The following is a 16,035-nucleotide window of genomic DNA, read 5'->3' as shown; positions in this document are numbered from 1 at the left end:
GAGAGAGAGAGTGAGAGCAGGAACACAAGCAGGGGGAGTGGGAGAGGGAGAAGCAGGGAGCCCGATGCGGGGCTCGATCCCAGGACCCTGGGATCATGACCTGAGCCCAAGGCAGACGCTCAACGACTGAGCCACCCAGGCGCCCCCGCAATGTTTATTTTTAAAGAGAAAAAGGTCCTCCCTTTGCCCAAATGGCAGCAGAAGCAGCTTACTCCTTGCTTTTAAAGGCATTAATCTACCTCTACCTGACTTTAAAGCACAAGCCTTCTGGTCTCCTCACAAGGAAGGGAAATGTAAATGGGTTGTATTCTTCACTTTAACAAAATGTTTGATTGTCACATCAGTAAAGTCATGTAATAATAGGCACCAAGGTAAAGAAAGGAGTGGAAACAAAGCTTCCCTCATAAAAATCGGGTCTTCCAAAAGCCCACCCATCTTTAATACGCCTTTGCCACAGCTGGCATATGCTTGTTTCTGGCAGCATTGTTGTAAAATGAAGTTCCACCGAGATGCTCTCTACTTGTTTCGTATCTGAGGACCCACACAGCAGGTGTCCGGACACCTGCAAGGACGCTGTTTCATGCTGCCGTTGACGGTTTCTGTATATATTGACTGAGGGGACACAGTGCTGACTGGATGCCGTTTCGCTTATCTGTCCACCCGTGATCCTCCATCCTCATGAGCACTGGTGTTCCGGGAAAGGGCTATGTTTCTGCTGTTCTCTTTAGTAATAATGAATCCACTCGCACTGCCCAGCATCTCACCCCTTCCAGTGCTGGTGTAAGAGATGCTAAAATAACATATCATCTCTGACGTTTAGCGGAGCTAAACTTTGCTGTCCCTCAGGCTCTGGCCAGCCACTGCACGCAGATTTGGCAGAGCATCTTTGGCGGCTGCAATCTGGGAGGCCCTGGACGAGCCCGTGCTGCCCCGTGGCCTGGGTCTGGACGACCCCTGACAAGTCTGCACACTCCATTATCCTGGCGTTCAGAGGCAGACAGCAACTCTGCCAACTGGCGTCAAAGTGTGGACGTGGGCTTGTTGCATGTGGTGAAACAATAGTTTTTGTAAGTGGGGTTATTTCCTTAGTGATCCTGGAAATGGGTCCCGGTGTTGACACCGAACATAAAACGGTGCCCGTGAAACAGTCTCCGAGCAGGACGCAGTCTGAGGGTGCTGAGTCAGAAGTGCCACAGGGTATTAGCACCCGCTTTCCACACTGGAAAACATCTTTCAATTAGCAGCTTGATTTCACACCTTCTCTTATACTGGCATTTTCCAATGACTCCTCAAGACTGGCCATGAAATACCTCCCTCGCTAGGCAGTGATCAACAAAAGGGAGCAAGGCGAGAGGAGGGGGATAGTTCTGGAACCATCCCTGATCTCACAGTCAGGTGGCTGTGAGCTCAGCATGGCAATCCGAGCACATGTTGGCTCCATCCACACAAGGTGGAAACTGAGTTTTTGAGGAAGATGGCTGTCCCTGGTGAATAGGATATGACTCTGAGGCTGGTAACTACATGCTTACTGGTGCTGCTTGTTATCTCCCTCTCTGGTGGTATTTACGCTGGTGTTGTGCCCGCCATGATGCCCCCGAATTCTGCATTCAGGCTGCACTCGGTGTTTGCTCTTTCTGCAGACTCACTGTGTCATATTTCATTAGCTCATGGGAATGTCCCCAGGACACACAGTAAAGTCACAGGATATGGACGACAATTTAAGAGATTCCCTCTTTTTCTAATGAAAAGTTGAGGCCTGCCATGATCACCACCTCTCCGTGTATATACATGTTATAGTTCACAAAGCAACTTCACAGAGCAACCCGGTCAATCCTTGGAACCGCCTTCAGGAATAGGAACTATGATTCCCATTTTTATGTAGCAGTATATTAAGGGTCAGTGAGATGAGGTGGTTTGCCCAAAAGTATAACCAAAAAGTAGCTATGTGGGGACCAACTCTTTTTGTGAATTACATTAAGAAGTCTTTCAAAATCCAGTTCAGTGCCTACTCCATTTTACTGCTTTCCAATTCAGCAAAAGCTCCTTGAGGCTTTCATAAAGGCTTTGGGGACGGAAGCTACAATCAGCTCCTGAAGATAGAAAGTGCTCTTGTGATTATTAATAAAACCCCATCAATGTTCCAGAGCATCCCAAATGCTCCATATTTTTAGAAATCACTTTCTTGACCTCACGGTGTTGACAATGTGATCAGAAAACTTACTGCAGAAAATATTTAAGCTATCTTGACAAATTGTGGACATGTCTCCAAGCAATAACATTTTTGTCCCAAAGGTTTGGGATTCTGTGTAAAATTATCCCATTAAATGTGGAGGCCAGTCGGTTTGTCTGAAACACGGATGCTGTGTCATCTGGTGGCACATATTCCTTGTGACCCAGAAAATGTTTGTAGGCTTCCTACCAGTGATCTAATAGCATGAGCTAGAAAAAGATAAGAGATGAGGAATTAAGACTCGTACAAAGAAGATTAAACAGGAGAACCTCTGATTGGGTTAATATCTCATAAAATAGGGCTTACGAAAGCTGGTGTTGTTCTCACTGGGCAAAAAACTCAAAAGAAATGCTGGCTCATCTTCAACCTGCTCTACTTGCTAATGCCGTGGAGCCTGAGGCCAGGGTCAGCCGGTGTGTCCTGGTTACTAACTCGGAAAACCCACATTCTGGAACCTGCCGGCTTTTTCCCACAAACAGTTTATCTGGGGATTATCTTTTCTGCAAACCCATTAAGTCTAGGTCCCAGGAAAGTATCAGAATTCAAGAAGGTTTAGACAGCTCCCCACTCAGGACTGATCTAAAACCAGCTTGAGTAAAATTCCTCCGAGGGAGTTCTTCCCGCCAAGAACACTTCCACAGCCTCTACCTCTGCCACCCCCAATATTAAGGTATAGTGAACAACCCTAAAGGAGTAAAGTCATGCTTCCAAACATTCCTTAAGAACCAGCAGTAGCTATCAAAATTAATTTACCTGGGGCGCCTGGGTGGTTCAGTCGGTTAAGCGTCTGCCTTCGGCTAAGGTCATGATCCCAGGGTCCTGGGCTAGAGCCCTCCTGCATCGGGCTCCCTGCTCGGCGGGAAGCCTGCTTCTCCTTCTCCCACTCCCCCTGCTTGTGTTCCCTCTCTCGCTGTGTCTCTCTCTGTCAAATAAATAAATAAAATCTTTAAAAAAAAGTTAATTTACCTACGCTCTTCAAGTTGAAACAACTGATACTGAGCACCAGCTCTTCACTTCTTTTACATTTTCAGAGTGCACATCACGGTGGGATCCCACCTGCATGTGGCTGGTTCCCTTCTAGTACTATTAACTAGTACTTTGCGTATCCCAGGGCTTCTCTCATAAAGTTTCAATTCAGAGGTACTCACAAGAACCTGGAACAGGACTGTGTAAAGTGATGTAGGTGAGGTGGGTACCTAACCAGCAGGTGCTCACAGCTCCTGGGACGACAGGTTCTAGAAATATCCCTCATCACACCAGTGACGGCATGTATTACGTCCCGAATGAGAGACACTTGCCAAGCGCACAGAGTTCACACAGTGACAGAGAAGAACGGGGGGAGACAGCACGGGGCCTGGACTCAGAGGGAAGAGTTAGAAGGGTTGGAGGTAGAGCTTTCTGAACTGTTGTGGTGCCTCCAAGTTTCTAAACCTGCCATTACGTCAGGGTTGCCATGGGAGCATTAGAATGTGGCAGCACCTGCTTGGCGTGAATTATAAAGATGCTGACTGGATAACCTAGAAAGCAAGAAGGAGGTGAGGAAATATACAATGAAACAAAATCCCTACATTACATTTTGGGGCAATTCTTCCAACTTCAGAAGATCCTAAGACAATTTTTTTGGATGCCATCATTGACATAAAATGTTTATCAGTAGTACAAAATTACTTCTAGAAATTTCCAGGTTATGAGCAGTCATCCAACAAATATTGACTGTGTGCCCAAAGCATGTGCCAAGTGAATGAGACACTGGCCCCATTTTCAAAAATCTTAATCTCATGACCGGAAGAATATCCTGACACCCCCAAGCTACAGCACAAAGAAGAATGTGCAAAGACATAGTTTTTAAAATAGTAAGTGTCCGACGAAGAGGGTGGGGTTGTAGGAAATGAGGATCCAAGAGGCTGGCAGTAGGCACATTCCAGGTTCACAAAGGAGGTGCTGGTGTTACACTGACCTTAAAGTCGGGATAGATTCATTTCAGAAGAATCAGCATGAACAAAGTGTAAAGAGTGATGGTGATATGGGGTGGGGGGGGGTGGTCAAAACATTGGGAAATAGTCTTATTGGGACAGAAAGGAGCAGGTTAGTAAAATGAAGTTTGGACAAAGGATAGTGCTAGTCTAGGCTCCATTGGTGGTTTTTTAAACCAGTGGTATCTGGGACCAGAAGTGGTGATCCGGTTGCTCTGTGAAAGAACTAGGAAGTGGATGTGAAGGTAGGGGTGTGGGGAGGAGGTTGCAGCACGGAGCCAAGACAAAACAGCAGTGTCCCAGGCAGCAGACCCAAGCTTTGGTGCTGCATCTGGCTGCTGGGGGCTTTGGGCTAAGGGTTTAACAAATCTAAGCCTTGGCTTCTCCGAATATAAGATGAAAGTTTCATCTCAGCTTCTTGTCAACTCAGACAAGAAAGTCCTATAATATGGATGTTGTCCAAAGCTGAAGCAATGGTGATCAGCCCTGAAAAAAAAAGAGAAAAAGCAGCCCATGCACGTGCCAAGGAGAGTAGGGTTTATCAAAGCCTTATGGTTAGCTCTGGGTGGTGGAGTTATTAGTAGCATTTGTTTTCATTCTGCTTCCTTTCGTTTTCTGTTCTTTTCTATGCATGCTACATGTGTAATAAAAATGTACAGTTTGTTTAAAAACTATGCCCTCCCACCATTACCACCATGCTCACTCTCACATACACACACATATATAAAACAAAACTATTGGAATTCAGTTTTTAAAACAGCTCCAGCTACATGCTCACTCTGGGGGAAAGAATATGAGTAGTGTTTCATTACATGTTAACTTACCAATTATTCCGGAAGATGACTACGTCTGAGGAAGGTTACTATACCTGTTCTAATTCACACTTCTCACACCCGTGAGAGACAGGACCTCCCAGGATTAAGTTACTGTGGCAGTTTGGTTTGGGTGTTGTTTAAAACACATTATTTTACAACTAAGGCTTAGCTTCCCCACAGACAACGTGAAAATATACTCTCATGTCACAGATGAAAAGCAAGAATCTTATCCACAAACATGAAAGAGGAAAGTCTCCAAAACCATGAATGGGGAAATTACATCACTTTAATATCATAAATGATGTTTCATAAAAATATTAACAGAACAGATCAAATTGAGATGACCAGGGCATGACAGACACAGGCTACCGGAGTAGCACATGCCGAGAGAATGAAAAAGTTATCTCAATTTTAATATAATCAAGTGTATCTTTACATGACTTCGTTCTCAATGAAAAAATAGTCCATATCTGCTCTTTCTCCCTCCTCCCTCCTACCACCCAAGCTTGCTTACTACAGTCCCAGTTTGTATTTCTTGCTATAAATTTAGAAACTCAAGTGAGCTCGCAGTGTGATTTCACTTCCCATCGTTGAGGTAAACGTGAAAATGTAAACACCTGCAGTTTACAGGGATTAAGGTGACATCCGGTGCCCCTCTTGCAGACAATATCCGATATTAAGGAAAGTAACCACAGAAACACTGAAACCACACACTTCAGCCAGAACTATACCTCCCCCCATATTTTAGCTAGAGAAATATTTCACAAAACTTAAATGTTAATCATGCAAAAATGTCCTTATTAGGATAACTTTGTATTCAATATTCCATAATGACTGTCTCAAAAAGAAAAAGCAGTTTGTAGTTGATATTGTCTGGATTGGGCCACTTAAATTCACTTCCTCCCCTTGCTAAGAACCCGGAGGGGCTGTCTGGGCGGAGGTCACAGTGTAGGGCGCTGATGAGGAGGGGTGGGCTGGTACGACTCCCTCGCCTTCAGTGGCTGGAGGCTCTGTTCCTCAGGAGGGTGTGCCTCGGAGGGTCGAGGGTATGTCACTGCGTGGCTCGTGTGGTTCTCTGTCATCTGCACAAAAGGCCATCTGCCGGGTACCTAAATGACTGTGACAACCCAGGTCCTGGCTTCTGGTCACAGCCCATCACTGGCCCTCCCGGTGACGTCGGCTGGGTGCCCCCACCGCCCCTCACCCGCTGGACCAGGCAGACCCTGAGGGCGATGCCTTCTGTCCCACAATTCCCACAGAGCACTGGCTTTCCCTGGCTTGCAGACCGACATGGATAGAGCCGGTATTTGTTGAGTGAATAACACAAACCAGTTCAAGTCAACTGTAGTCCAAACTGTGAGACGAGTGGGAAGCCAACAAGACTGATGTGAGTTGCTTTTCCTGGTGCTGCTGAGCCCAGAGCAGTTGGCCGGGGAGGAGACGCAGAGCAGGCCTGTCGTGCTCCCTTGGAATGAGAGGACGGTGGGGGCTGGCAGGGGGCCAGGGGCCAACCCTGACTAGACCTGGGGGGGCCTAACCACTAGGGACCTGGACCCGTGTGCGTGTGTGTTTTATTTTGTTTGTGGGTGTGGCTGAAGACCTGTGTCCACACACAACACATTGAAGACCCCCAAACACGGCATCCCAGGGTGGGACCACTGTTTCCATTGGGCGCAACAAAGCCATTGGGGTTTTGCCATTTGAAATGCTTTTCCTTAAAGTCACGGTCGTTTCTCAGCTCCATACATCCATGAGCATGCACAGACAGGGCTGGCCGGCGTGGCTGTCCTTGTGGGAGGGAATGTTCCGGAGGCCCTTCCTCATCCACTTCTGGCGATCACTGCTGGCAGACAAGTGCCCAGAAAAATTAAGATCCGAGCAGCCGAGGGTCAGGATATCTGGTTCCACTGTTTTGGGGTTTTGTTTTGGTTTTTTGGGGTTTTTTTACCACCACAAGCTGTTTAACATTTTGCACAAATCCGAGCAGCCCCGTGCCTTAAGCACATCACACCCACTGGATTCAGAAAAGTAGGCCAATTATAAGAAGAACGGCATCTGCGTGGACACGTTATCTACACCAGCTTTTGGTCAGTTGATCGGATCTGGTCTACCGTGTGTCCTTCTTTTCCCCAGTTGGTTGGTAATAGCTGACAAGGCCACATCATCATCTGAGTGTTCTTGATGCCCGGGCTCCGTACCCAGAATGTACACACCATGAACCCCCGGGAACCAACCAGCAAAACATATAAAAAGCCTTTCCTGCATTTTGTGCGTCTGGCTGGTCTGTGTTTACTGGGTCTGGTAGGAACCAGCTTCTTCACTCAAACAGGCAGGTGAAGCGTGGGCTGTGTCCTCTGTGTCCTGGCTCCCGCCAAGGGCCTGACGCCACTGTAGGCGGCAGTCCCTGATTCCGTGTTTTCCATTTCAGGCCTACATGGAGGACCACTTGAAGAACAAGAACCGTCTGGAGAAGGAGTGGGAGGCACTGTGTGTCTACCAGGCCGAGCCCAACAGCTCGCTTGTGGCCCAGAGGGAGGAGAACGTGCTGAAGAACCGGTCTCCGGCGGTGCTGACCTGTACGTACCCAGCCCTGGCGCTCCCGGGCCACGGGAGGGGGAGGTGGGAGCCGGGTGGGGCCGGCAGCACCTTCCCATTCGCGCCTGTGTTTCTGCTCATGGCTGGGAAGCCATCCTGGCCTAGAAACAGAGTCAGTGTCTTCCTTTGTGGTCCAGGGGCACAGTCCTGGGTTGAGGACATCCACACACCAACGAGCACTTGCTTTGTTCGCTATTACTGTGCAGTTTGAGACTCATTCCTTAGCCTCGTTGAGCCTCTTCTTTGTCTGTAATTGGGATCCTCCTGTCGTCCTTGAAATCTTCGGGCCCTGAGGATAGTTAGCGCAGTGCCTTCCGCACTGTGGGCCCCAGGTGGGTGGTGGTGGGTCCACAGACATCTTCCGGCCTCACGCTTACTGCAACAAGCATTGTTGAGGACCTGCTCTCTGCACAGGAATCACCACCAGAAAACAGAGATACAAAAAGATACCAGTTCTTCAAAGCAGCTTGCTTCGAGTAGGAGACAGTCTTATTTTATGCGTTGTATGTGATGTGACTTACGGATGGACAGGCCCGCGCAGAGGCCGTAAACAGACAGACTGGCTTAGTGTGCCCCTTCCTGGCCGCCGGGCCCCTTTCTCAGTCACTTGGCCAATAAACGCAGGAACCTCCTGTGTTCTCGCTGGTTCCGGTCCGGGCTTGCACCCTGATGAATGCATGAACCCACCCTGCAGAGAGGATAGGGATGTGAGGGGCGTTTGTGACCCAAGTGCCCGACGTGAACAGACGCTGTCCTGGTGCGGACCGCGTGGGCGGCCAACACGTGCGCAGTTGCCCCGTCCCCGTCCAAGTGCATACAGGCGAGACGTAGTCGGGCACACTTCAGACGTAATGCGATGTTCTTTGTCGGCTGACATTTTCAAGGACACACCAAAGCCACACTCTCTGCAAAATCGGCGTCCATGGTGGGGACGATCCCCCCCACGCCGTGTCCCACACGCTGTGCCCCAGCCCTTTGGAGCCAGTGCTGCAGTCAGCCTGGTGCCCCCAGAGCACGGTGCAGACCCTCTCCCGATGGTCCCGCCTCACCCGGCCCGGCACAGGCCGCCAGAGATGTTCTGATGGTAAATGGCAGCAATCTGATCGAGTTTGCAGGTCAGAAGATTAAAAGCTGGCCCCTTATGTTGCCATCAACACTGACCTGGGCATCGCAGACCCTTGAAATCTGAACGCACTTCCGGGCATGACTTTTTCTAACAGTTCAGTGGGGTTCAGACGAGGCCGTCCATTTCCATGAGGTGTGAGGGGTTTTTCCCTGAAGAGCTTTAAAAATAGGAGCTTTTAGGGGCGCCCAGGTGGCTCAGCCGGTTAAATGTCTGCCTTCAGCTCAGGTCCTGGGATCGAATCCCAAGTTGGGCTCCTGCCCAGCCGGGAGTCTGCCTCTCTCTCTCTCTCTCTCTGCCTCTGCCCCTCTCCACCTCTTGTTCTCTCTCTCAAATAAATTAAGAAAATCTTTAAAAATTTTTTGAAATATAAAAATAAGAGCTTCTATATTTAGAAGGAAAGTAACAAAGAACCCACAATTGACTAACATATTTATTAAGCACCTACTGTTGGGGGGGGGCCACTGACAGGCTGGGAGGTGTGGTGACCTACCAGGGCCGCTGTGGGGAGGTGGGGAGGCTTCGGCCTGAGCCTTGGATACGTAGCTGTTTGGGGCAAATAGTCCACAAGCTTAGATGGAGCGTCTCCCTGGGTCTGGTCGCTTACTTGCACTGTTGGGTCCCGTATGGTAAATACTAAAACTCACGTCCTCTTCCTCCAGCACCCCTCCCACAGTGAAAGACCAGACTGCAGCAGGTGGTCCACGGAGTCCCTGTGCCCACAGGACCTTCGTGACGGTCCCAAGGCCATGGGAGCCCCAACACCTGCCCTTTGACCAGAGCCTCTTCCTTCTTCCCGTGGCGCTGGGGATAGGTGGCCGATGCTCCAGCAGCCTGCCCGGGCTCCTCGCTGTCCCGGGTAGTGAAGGGACAGCTGTGCGGGCCACGGAGGCCAGGGCTGGCACAGAAGCATTTTCGTGGATGACCCGTAGTGACCGCCCTGTCCTCCCCGCTGCTGGCCGCCTTCGCTTGTCGGGGGAGTCTTACCATCTCAGCCTGCACCCCTTCCCGAGCAGGATGCGGGGGTGGCGTGGAGAGAAGCTGAGGTCTCGGTCGGTCTTGCCAGACTGCACGGAAGAGAACTACCTCCTCTTTCGGAAACCCTGCTTCCTGTGGCTGGGCGCTCACGCTCTTCGTGGCACAGAACCGGCCCCATGGTGGGACCGCAAGGCGTTGAGGGTGGGCTTCCCGCGCCTCTGGCCTCTGCAGGCCAGTGTGGGCCCCGTGAGCAGGTGGCCGGGGCCGTCAGCGCAGGATGCACTCCTCCCGGCGTCCGCACTGGCGGGTGGGAGCAGAGCCGGCTTGCCCCAGCACCCTCCCCGTCCCTTCCACCAAGCTCCCAGGTTGCCGATTTGACGGGTTCTTGGATGCCCCGGGGGGGGGACCCCCAGGGTTGGGCCTCCCGTCCTCCTGCCTCCACACCTGTCCCTTTGAGGAAGCCCTTCTTCAGCAGTTCCTCCACCCCAGGGGCGGAAGTGACTGCCTGACTTCCCCATCGCGGGCCAGTCAGCGTCTTCGGGGTCCACCAGCTGGACTCCTGCAGCTTCCCGGGCCCAGGGCACGGCCTGCACACCCCCTGCGCCTTCCACCCTCCTTCGCGTCCTCCCGCGTCCGGGGCCCGTCTGAGACACCTCTCCCGCCTCCTGGAGCTTAGGCTGGCAGGTCATGTGGGAGACTGAGAAGTGGCCGGGACATCAGCCTCTCTCCCCGACAGCCTGGTGGTCCCAGCTCCTTCCAAAGTATCCGTCAAAGGAGAATTTATGAGGTGATTAACTGGCACTGGGCCGGGTGGAGCTATGTTATTTCAGAAGTTTAAAGAATCTAATATGCTTTCTAAATGTATTTGTACTTTTAAAAAGAATTATGCAATATTCTGCTCATCTGCTCTTTAAATTAAGAACAGGAGAATGATGCTATTTTGGTGCACCGTTTTAAACAACAACAAAAAATGTTTTTTATTCTGTGTTACGAAAACAAGACCGAGAATTAGACGGAGACAAAAAACTACTTAGAGGTGAAACCAGAGAGCGAACAGCTCAGGATGCAGGCATGGAGAGAGAGAGAAAGCACTTAGCAGCATGCTCACAGTTTGGCTTTGTTGCTAAAGAGACCCCAGCCAGCCTGGCAGCCCTGGGGGAGGAAGGCTGACCCCGTCTGGCCGTCCGCAGAGGTCAGGGCGCTGGGGCGGCACCAGGCTCGGCCGTGTGTGAACCCCAGCCCCGGGTGCCCGCACAGGGCCTGTCACCTCGAGTCCCTGCAGGAATCACTCCTGCACTTGACAGACGAGGGCGCTGGGGCACAAACTCTTACCCTCTGCTGGGGGCACGCCGGCCCTACGTGCTTGTGCTCTCGTCTGGGATTTTCCATGTTGGAAAAATGCGCAAAAATTTCAAACTTCCACAGGAAGGAATATCCCAAATTCACACAGGATCACAGTCCTTGGGATGAGCATCGCTTTCCTTAAAACACACAGGAAGTAATTTCTTTCCAAACAAACCTTTGGTTTACATTTGTTTTTCTAAACTCTAAGCAGAATCCCCACAGAGGGCTATTCTGGGTTAGCCTGAGTGACCTAGACCTGCCCTGGTTTGCCTGTCGCGATCGGTCATGGGTACGCCTCCCAAATCTGATAAGCAAGCAGGATTCCTTCCCTCTTGTGTGCGAGGCTCTGCACACGTGTGTCCCCTCGACGAGGAGGTTACAGGCCACACAAGTTCCTGTCTCAGACCCAGCAGAATCTCCCCTCGGAGTGGGGCAGGAGTGGGGCAGGCTTTGGTTTGTTGCCGTGGCAGAGACGACGTGCCCCAGGCAGCAGCTTGTCCACGCCTCCAGGACCCGGGCCGGGAGCTGCAGTGACCGTCGGCACAACTTAACCCATCACAGCTCAGATTTTGTATTCCCTGCACTGCTTCCCTCGGAGCCCGCAGGCACGCAAGCCCCCATGAGGCGGCGGCCTCCACTCTGCGGCAGCACCCCCGCCCGGTGCGGCGAACAGACTGACCTCGCCGGCGGGGGGCGCTCGTCCCCGGCCTGTCCACACCCACCGCGCTGTCCGCACATCACAAGCCACGAGGTCAGCTCGCGTTTTCTGTGGCCCGGGATGCCCGCGTCCCCGCCTGTCCTTCCTGAGGTTAGAGGCGCTTTGCCCTCATCTCTGTCAGCGGATCCTTGCTCACCATCAGCAAGAGTTTGATTCCTGGTTCCCCACACTGCCTCTCCTCTGTCAGCTTTCTGGATCTGCACTTTGACGAACGTGATTTACGTGTCTTCACCTATAAAAACACATCCGACGGGGTCAGCACGGGGCACTGCCCTACCCAGACCCCCTCACGCGGACACAGGTCTGTGAAGGGGCATTTGGTGGCCGGTGGTGAGCCAAGGCTTCGCGTCCAGCCCTGCTGTGCGGCCCCAGGATCGTCGAGATGCTCACGGAGCGCTTGCATCAGACACGGGGGCAGATGCCGTAAACGTGAACCCCGAGAGGCGCGGGTCCTGTGTTCCCCGTTCCCGGTAGAAGAGCCAGAGCCAAAGGAGGGGAAGCAGGGGGCCCCAGGCTTCCCTCCTGGCCCCACAGAGGACTGCCCGGCAGCGCAATCCAGCCAGGAGGGACTCCCACATGGGCCAGCCCAGGAGCCCTCGCAAAGAAGGAATGTCACCAGCGTGGCAGGGTCTTCCTCCACACATTTTACTGCAAAAGTTTTAAAGCGCTCAGGTAGAAATGATAAGTGGATGGTGACCCACACCCACCACCCAGACCCCACAGCTGCCGGTCAGTACGGGGCTGATTTTGCTTGACACGTGTGTGTGCTTTACTCATTTTCTGGCTGAACTCTTTCAAAGTGAGTTTTAGGCATCATGACATCTACATAAATACTTTAGCTTGTGCCTCCTAAATATAAGGACGTCACATTCTCCTACGTTACTACAGCCCTGTTGTTACAACTAGAAAACGAGCATCCCATTCCGGTCCATCTTCAGCGTTTCCAGGCATTCCAGGGACATCCGGACGGCGGTGTGTTTACCGTGATGTAATCAAGGATCATCACGGCAGGTTGGAGGTTCCGTCTCTGTGGTCTTTTGAAAACAACCCACTTTTGTTTTCTTTTTTTTTTTTTAAGATTTTATTTATTTATTTGACAGAGAGAGACACAGCGAGAGAGGGAACACAAGCAGGGGGGGTGGGAGAGGGAGAAGCAGGCTTCCCACAGAGCAGGGAGCCCGATGCGGGACTCGATCCCAGGACCCTGGGATCATGACCTGAGCCAAAGGCAGTCGCCCAACCAACCAAGCCACCCAGGCGCCCACCCCCTTTTGTTTTCTGACGTGACTCGTTCCTAATGAAGCTGCTCTCCTACTGACCACATTCCCATTCCGGTTTCGCGAACGGTCCCGACAGGTCTGCGGGAAGCTCACCTGCTGGCTTGCAGGCCTGCTGTCCCCCGGCCCACCCCCGCCCCCATTCTGGTCAGGGACCCAGGGGCACCATGGGATTGAGAGTGGCCATGCCAGTCTCCATGTCTCCACATGGCTGCCGTGAATGTGAGCCGCGAGCGTGCTTCTGTGGAGGACTCATAAATGCCTGACCTCACTCACCGGGCCTGTGGGGAGTGGCGTCCGCCCACCATCCGTCAACCCCCGTCTCTTCTCTGCGCCTTCTGGTTTGGAAAGAGATGGTCCAGGCAGAGCCACAATCAAATACATTTTCTCTAAATCACCTGTTAAAATGGCTTCCTCTGCACCAGATCGAGGTTTCGTACCTGGTGAGATCTTTAGGTTTAAACAAACGCAGCTAAAAAGACTCTCAGTCATCACCCCCGCTGTGTTTTCCATCATGAACCCACTGAGGGCGTCAGCCCTCCTGACAGCTTTCCCTGTGAGGTCTGCGCCCTCGCTCGACCCCGTCCTTGGACGTACGACCGCACGTGGCCTTCGAGGTCCTGCCTGCCCTGCTTCTCCGGACGCCTGTCTCTCCTGCCTGCCCTGCTTCTCCAGACGCCTGTCTCTCCTTCCCTTACTTGGGGATTTGCAGGTGTGCCCCCGGGGCCCTGATGCTGAAGGTTTCCCGTCTCTCTGGGGCTGGGCTCCCTTCTAGAGCTTCTGGAACAAAGTTCTCTCATCTGCTTCCATATTAACTGTCCAGCCAGGGTTTTCTTTCTTGGCAACCTAACACTTTAAGATAGTTGGCCACGTTCCTCTCAAGGTTACCATGAATTCAGCAAATTCTTCCTTATTAGAAGTCAGTGCAGGTGAGTAGCAACCCTCGCCTGTGGACTTCCAGGATCTCAGGAAACCGGGACTTGAAGCTGCACTTCCACTCCTAGCCCCACGCTTCCCTCCTTCCTGCCCCTCTCCTCCACATCTTCCCAGCTCGTCTCCTTGTCCACTTCATTCCCATTTGCCTGGAGAGCGTGCCCTCCTAGCAGTGAGGCCTCCCGGAAGACGTCCAGTGGGTGGCAGCCTTCCTTCTGCAGGGATGCTGACCTCGCCTGCGTGGTGGCTTCTGAACTGGGCAAGGTGAGCGTCACCCACCTGGCCACGTGGTCCGTAACAGGCGGTGGGAACCTGGGAGCGCAGAGCCCATTGCTCTCCAGAGAGGCCTTGAGTCTCCGACGGATTCTACTCTGTCACTTTGCCCAGTGTGCCAGCAGATCCATGGCCCCAGATGCCCACATCCCAACTCCGGCGTCTGTGAGCAGTCACCTCGCGGGAGGGAGATTTACGTGGCAGGTGGAAGGAGGGTTTGCAGGTCAGCGGACACTGACTCAAGGCGATTCTGAGGAACTGTCGGAGCAGGGGTGCGTGGAGGCGGGAGGCCGAGGGAAGGGGCTGCGAGCCGAGAACGTGGGCACATCTCAGTGGGAGGAGGCAGGGAGGCGCATTCCCCCTGGACCCTCAGAACCAGCCTGCCCGAAGCTTGAGGAAGACTCATGTCGGACTTCCCGGCTGCAGACGTGTAATACGCGAGTGTGGGGTGTCTGTGGCCATGGGGCGTGGCTCTCCTTGCCGCAGCCACGGGGGACCTGCCCCGTCCACGCCTCCGCCCACCGTGCCCTTCTCACACGGCCCCGGTGGCCACAGCTGTCACGAGGGGACCGTGGAACCGTATTTCTGTGAGGGTCTCGCGATGGAGGTGAAGAAGCAGCCACACCATCCTCGCAGCGTCCGTTGGCCCAGACGACGGCCTGGCTTCTCCAGGGTCTCGGGCATCACCGATTTGGGGGATACCTATGCGCCGTGGGAGAGCCCATCTGCCGCAGTATTGGCCGAGCGCAGGCCCGCAGGGAGCTCCTGGGCCAGTCCCTTGGGATGTGGAAGGCGCCCCACCTCCCCAGTGGGCGCTTCCACATCCCCTCCATCCACCCAGACACCCGGGTCCACGGGTGGGTTTCGTGGCCCCGCCCCGACGTCCGCCTGCTTTCCAGGAGCTCACCCTCCCTGGCGGGGCGGGCCCTCCACAGCCACTGTGCTCCCGTGGGAGGGGGGTGCTGGCCGCTCCGGCCCACTCGCGGGGACGGAGGAAGCCAGAAGCTGCTCCCGCACCTGTTCCGTGTCCCTCCGTCCCCAGGGCCACACCCCTTCTCCTGCGGGAAGGGCTTGTTCTGCGGGGTATTTGGGCACCCCACCCACCTCTGTTACGTTAATCAGCAGGTTTCCTGCCGAGCTTTCTTCTTTCACTTTTCCAGAAGCATCCTAGTTGGCAAGGCCTCAGGGGGAATAATGTTGTCTCAGATGGCATTACGAAAGGTCAGGGGTCACTGGGTCCTCCTGGGTCCCCTTCAGACGTCAGGACTATCCCTCGAAGACGACGGCTTGTGCCCACCGTCCACCCCCCCACACAGGCTCTAGTCCCCCCAGTCGGCACAGATGCAGGTGGGATTGTTTTCTGGGGGCAGCCTGTGTTCTCAACGAAACACAGCTCTATCTTCCTCGTTTGAACGTGTGTGACTGCCCACCCCCCGGAGGCTGCAGGAGCCGCACACTCGGCCACCTGCGTCTCGTGCATTCCCTCGTCTCAGCCACGGGTGGGCCGTGGTTCCTCGCACGAGTAGAGGTGAAATCTGTGTGCGTTGGCTGCAGGCCTCAGCAGAATTACGCAGGTGGCGTGGCTGTGCTCGCATGCTGTCTCTGCTCTCGTCATCGCTGTGCGTGCGGCACCGACCCCGCAAGACGCCCACCACGCTGCCTCCCTCGGCTTTGCCCTCCCGGTCGGACGCAGCGCCCATGCATGGCCCCAACACCAGCATGGGAGGGGCGCTCCCTCCACCCGCCACCGCGGGCTGCCCACGGTTCCCGCAGTGC

General features: G+C 53.3%; 1 protein-coding gene across 1 annotated transcript in view; it reads left to right on the top strand.

The window, feature by feature from the left end:
- Positions 1-16,035, top strand: part of PTPRN2 (protein tyrosine phosphatase receptor type N2) — a 628,914-nt gene that overhangs the window by 552,229 nt on the left and 60,650 nt on the right. The window contains exon 17 of the mRNA XM_044920028.1: positions 7,447-7,594. Within this exon, the coding sequence (XP_044775963.1) occupies positions 7,447-7,594 (148 nt within the window). The remainder of the gene's footprint in view (positions 1-7,446; positions 7,595-16,035) is intronic.

Source organism: Neomonachus schauinslandi, chromosome 12 (genome assembly GCF_002201575.2).
Source record: "Neomonachus schauinslandi chromosome 12, ASM220157v2, whole genome shotgun sequence".
NCBI classification, from domain to species: Eukaryota; Metazoa; Chordata; class Mammalia; order Carnivora; family Phocidae; genus Neomonachus; species Neomonachus schauinslandi.
The sequence above is the reverse complement of the archived record's forward strand: the minus strand, read 5'-3'. Positions and strand labels throughout refer to the sequence as shown.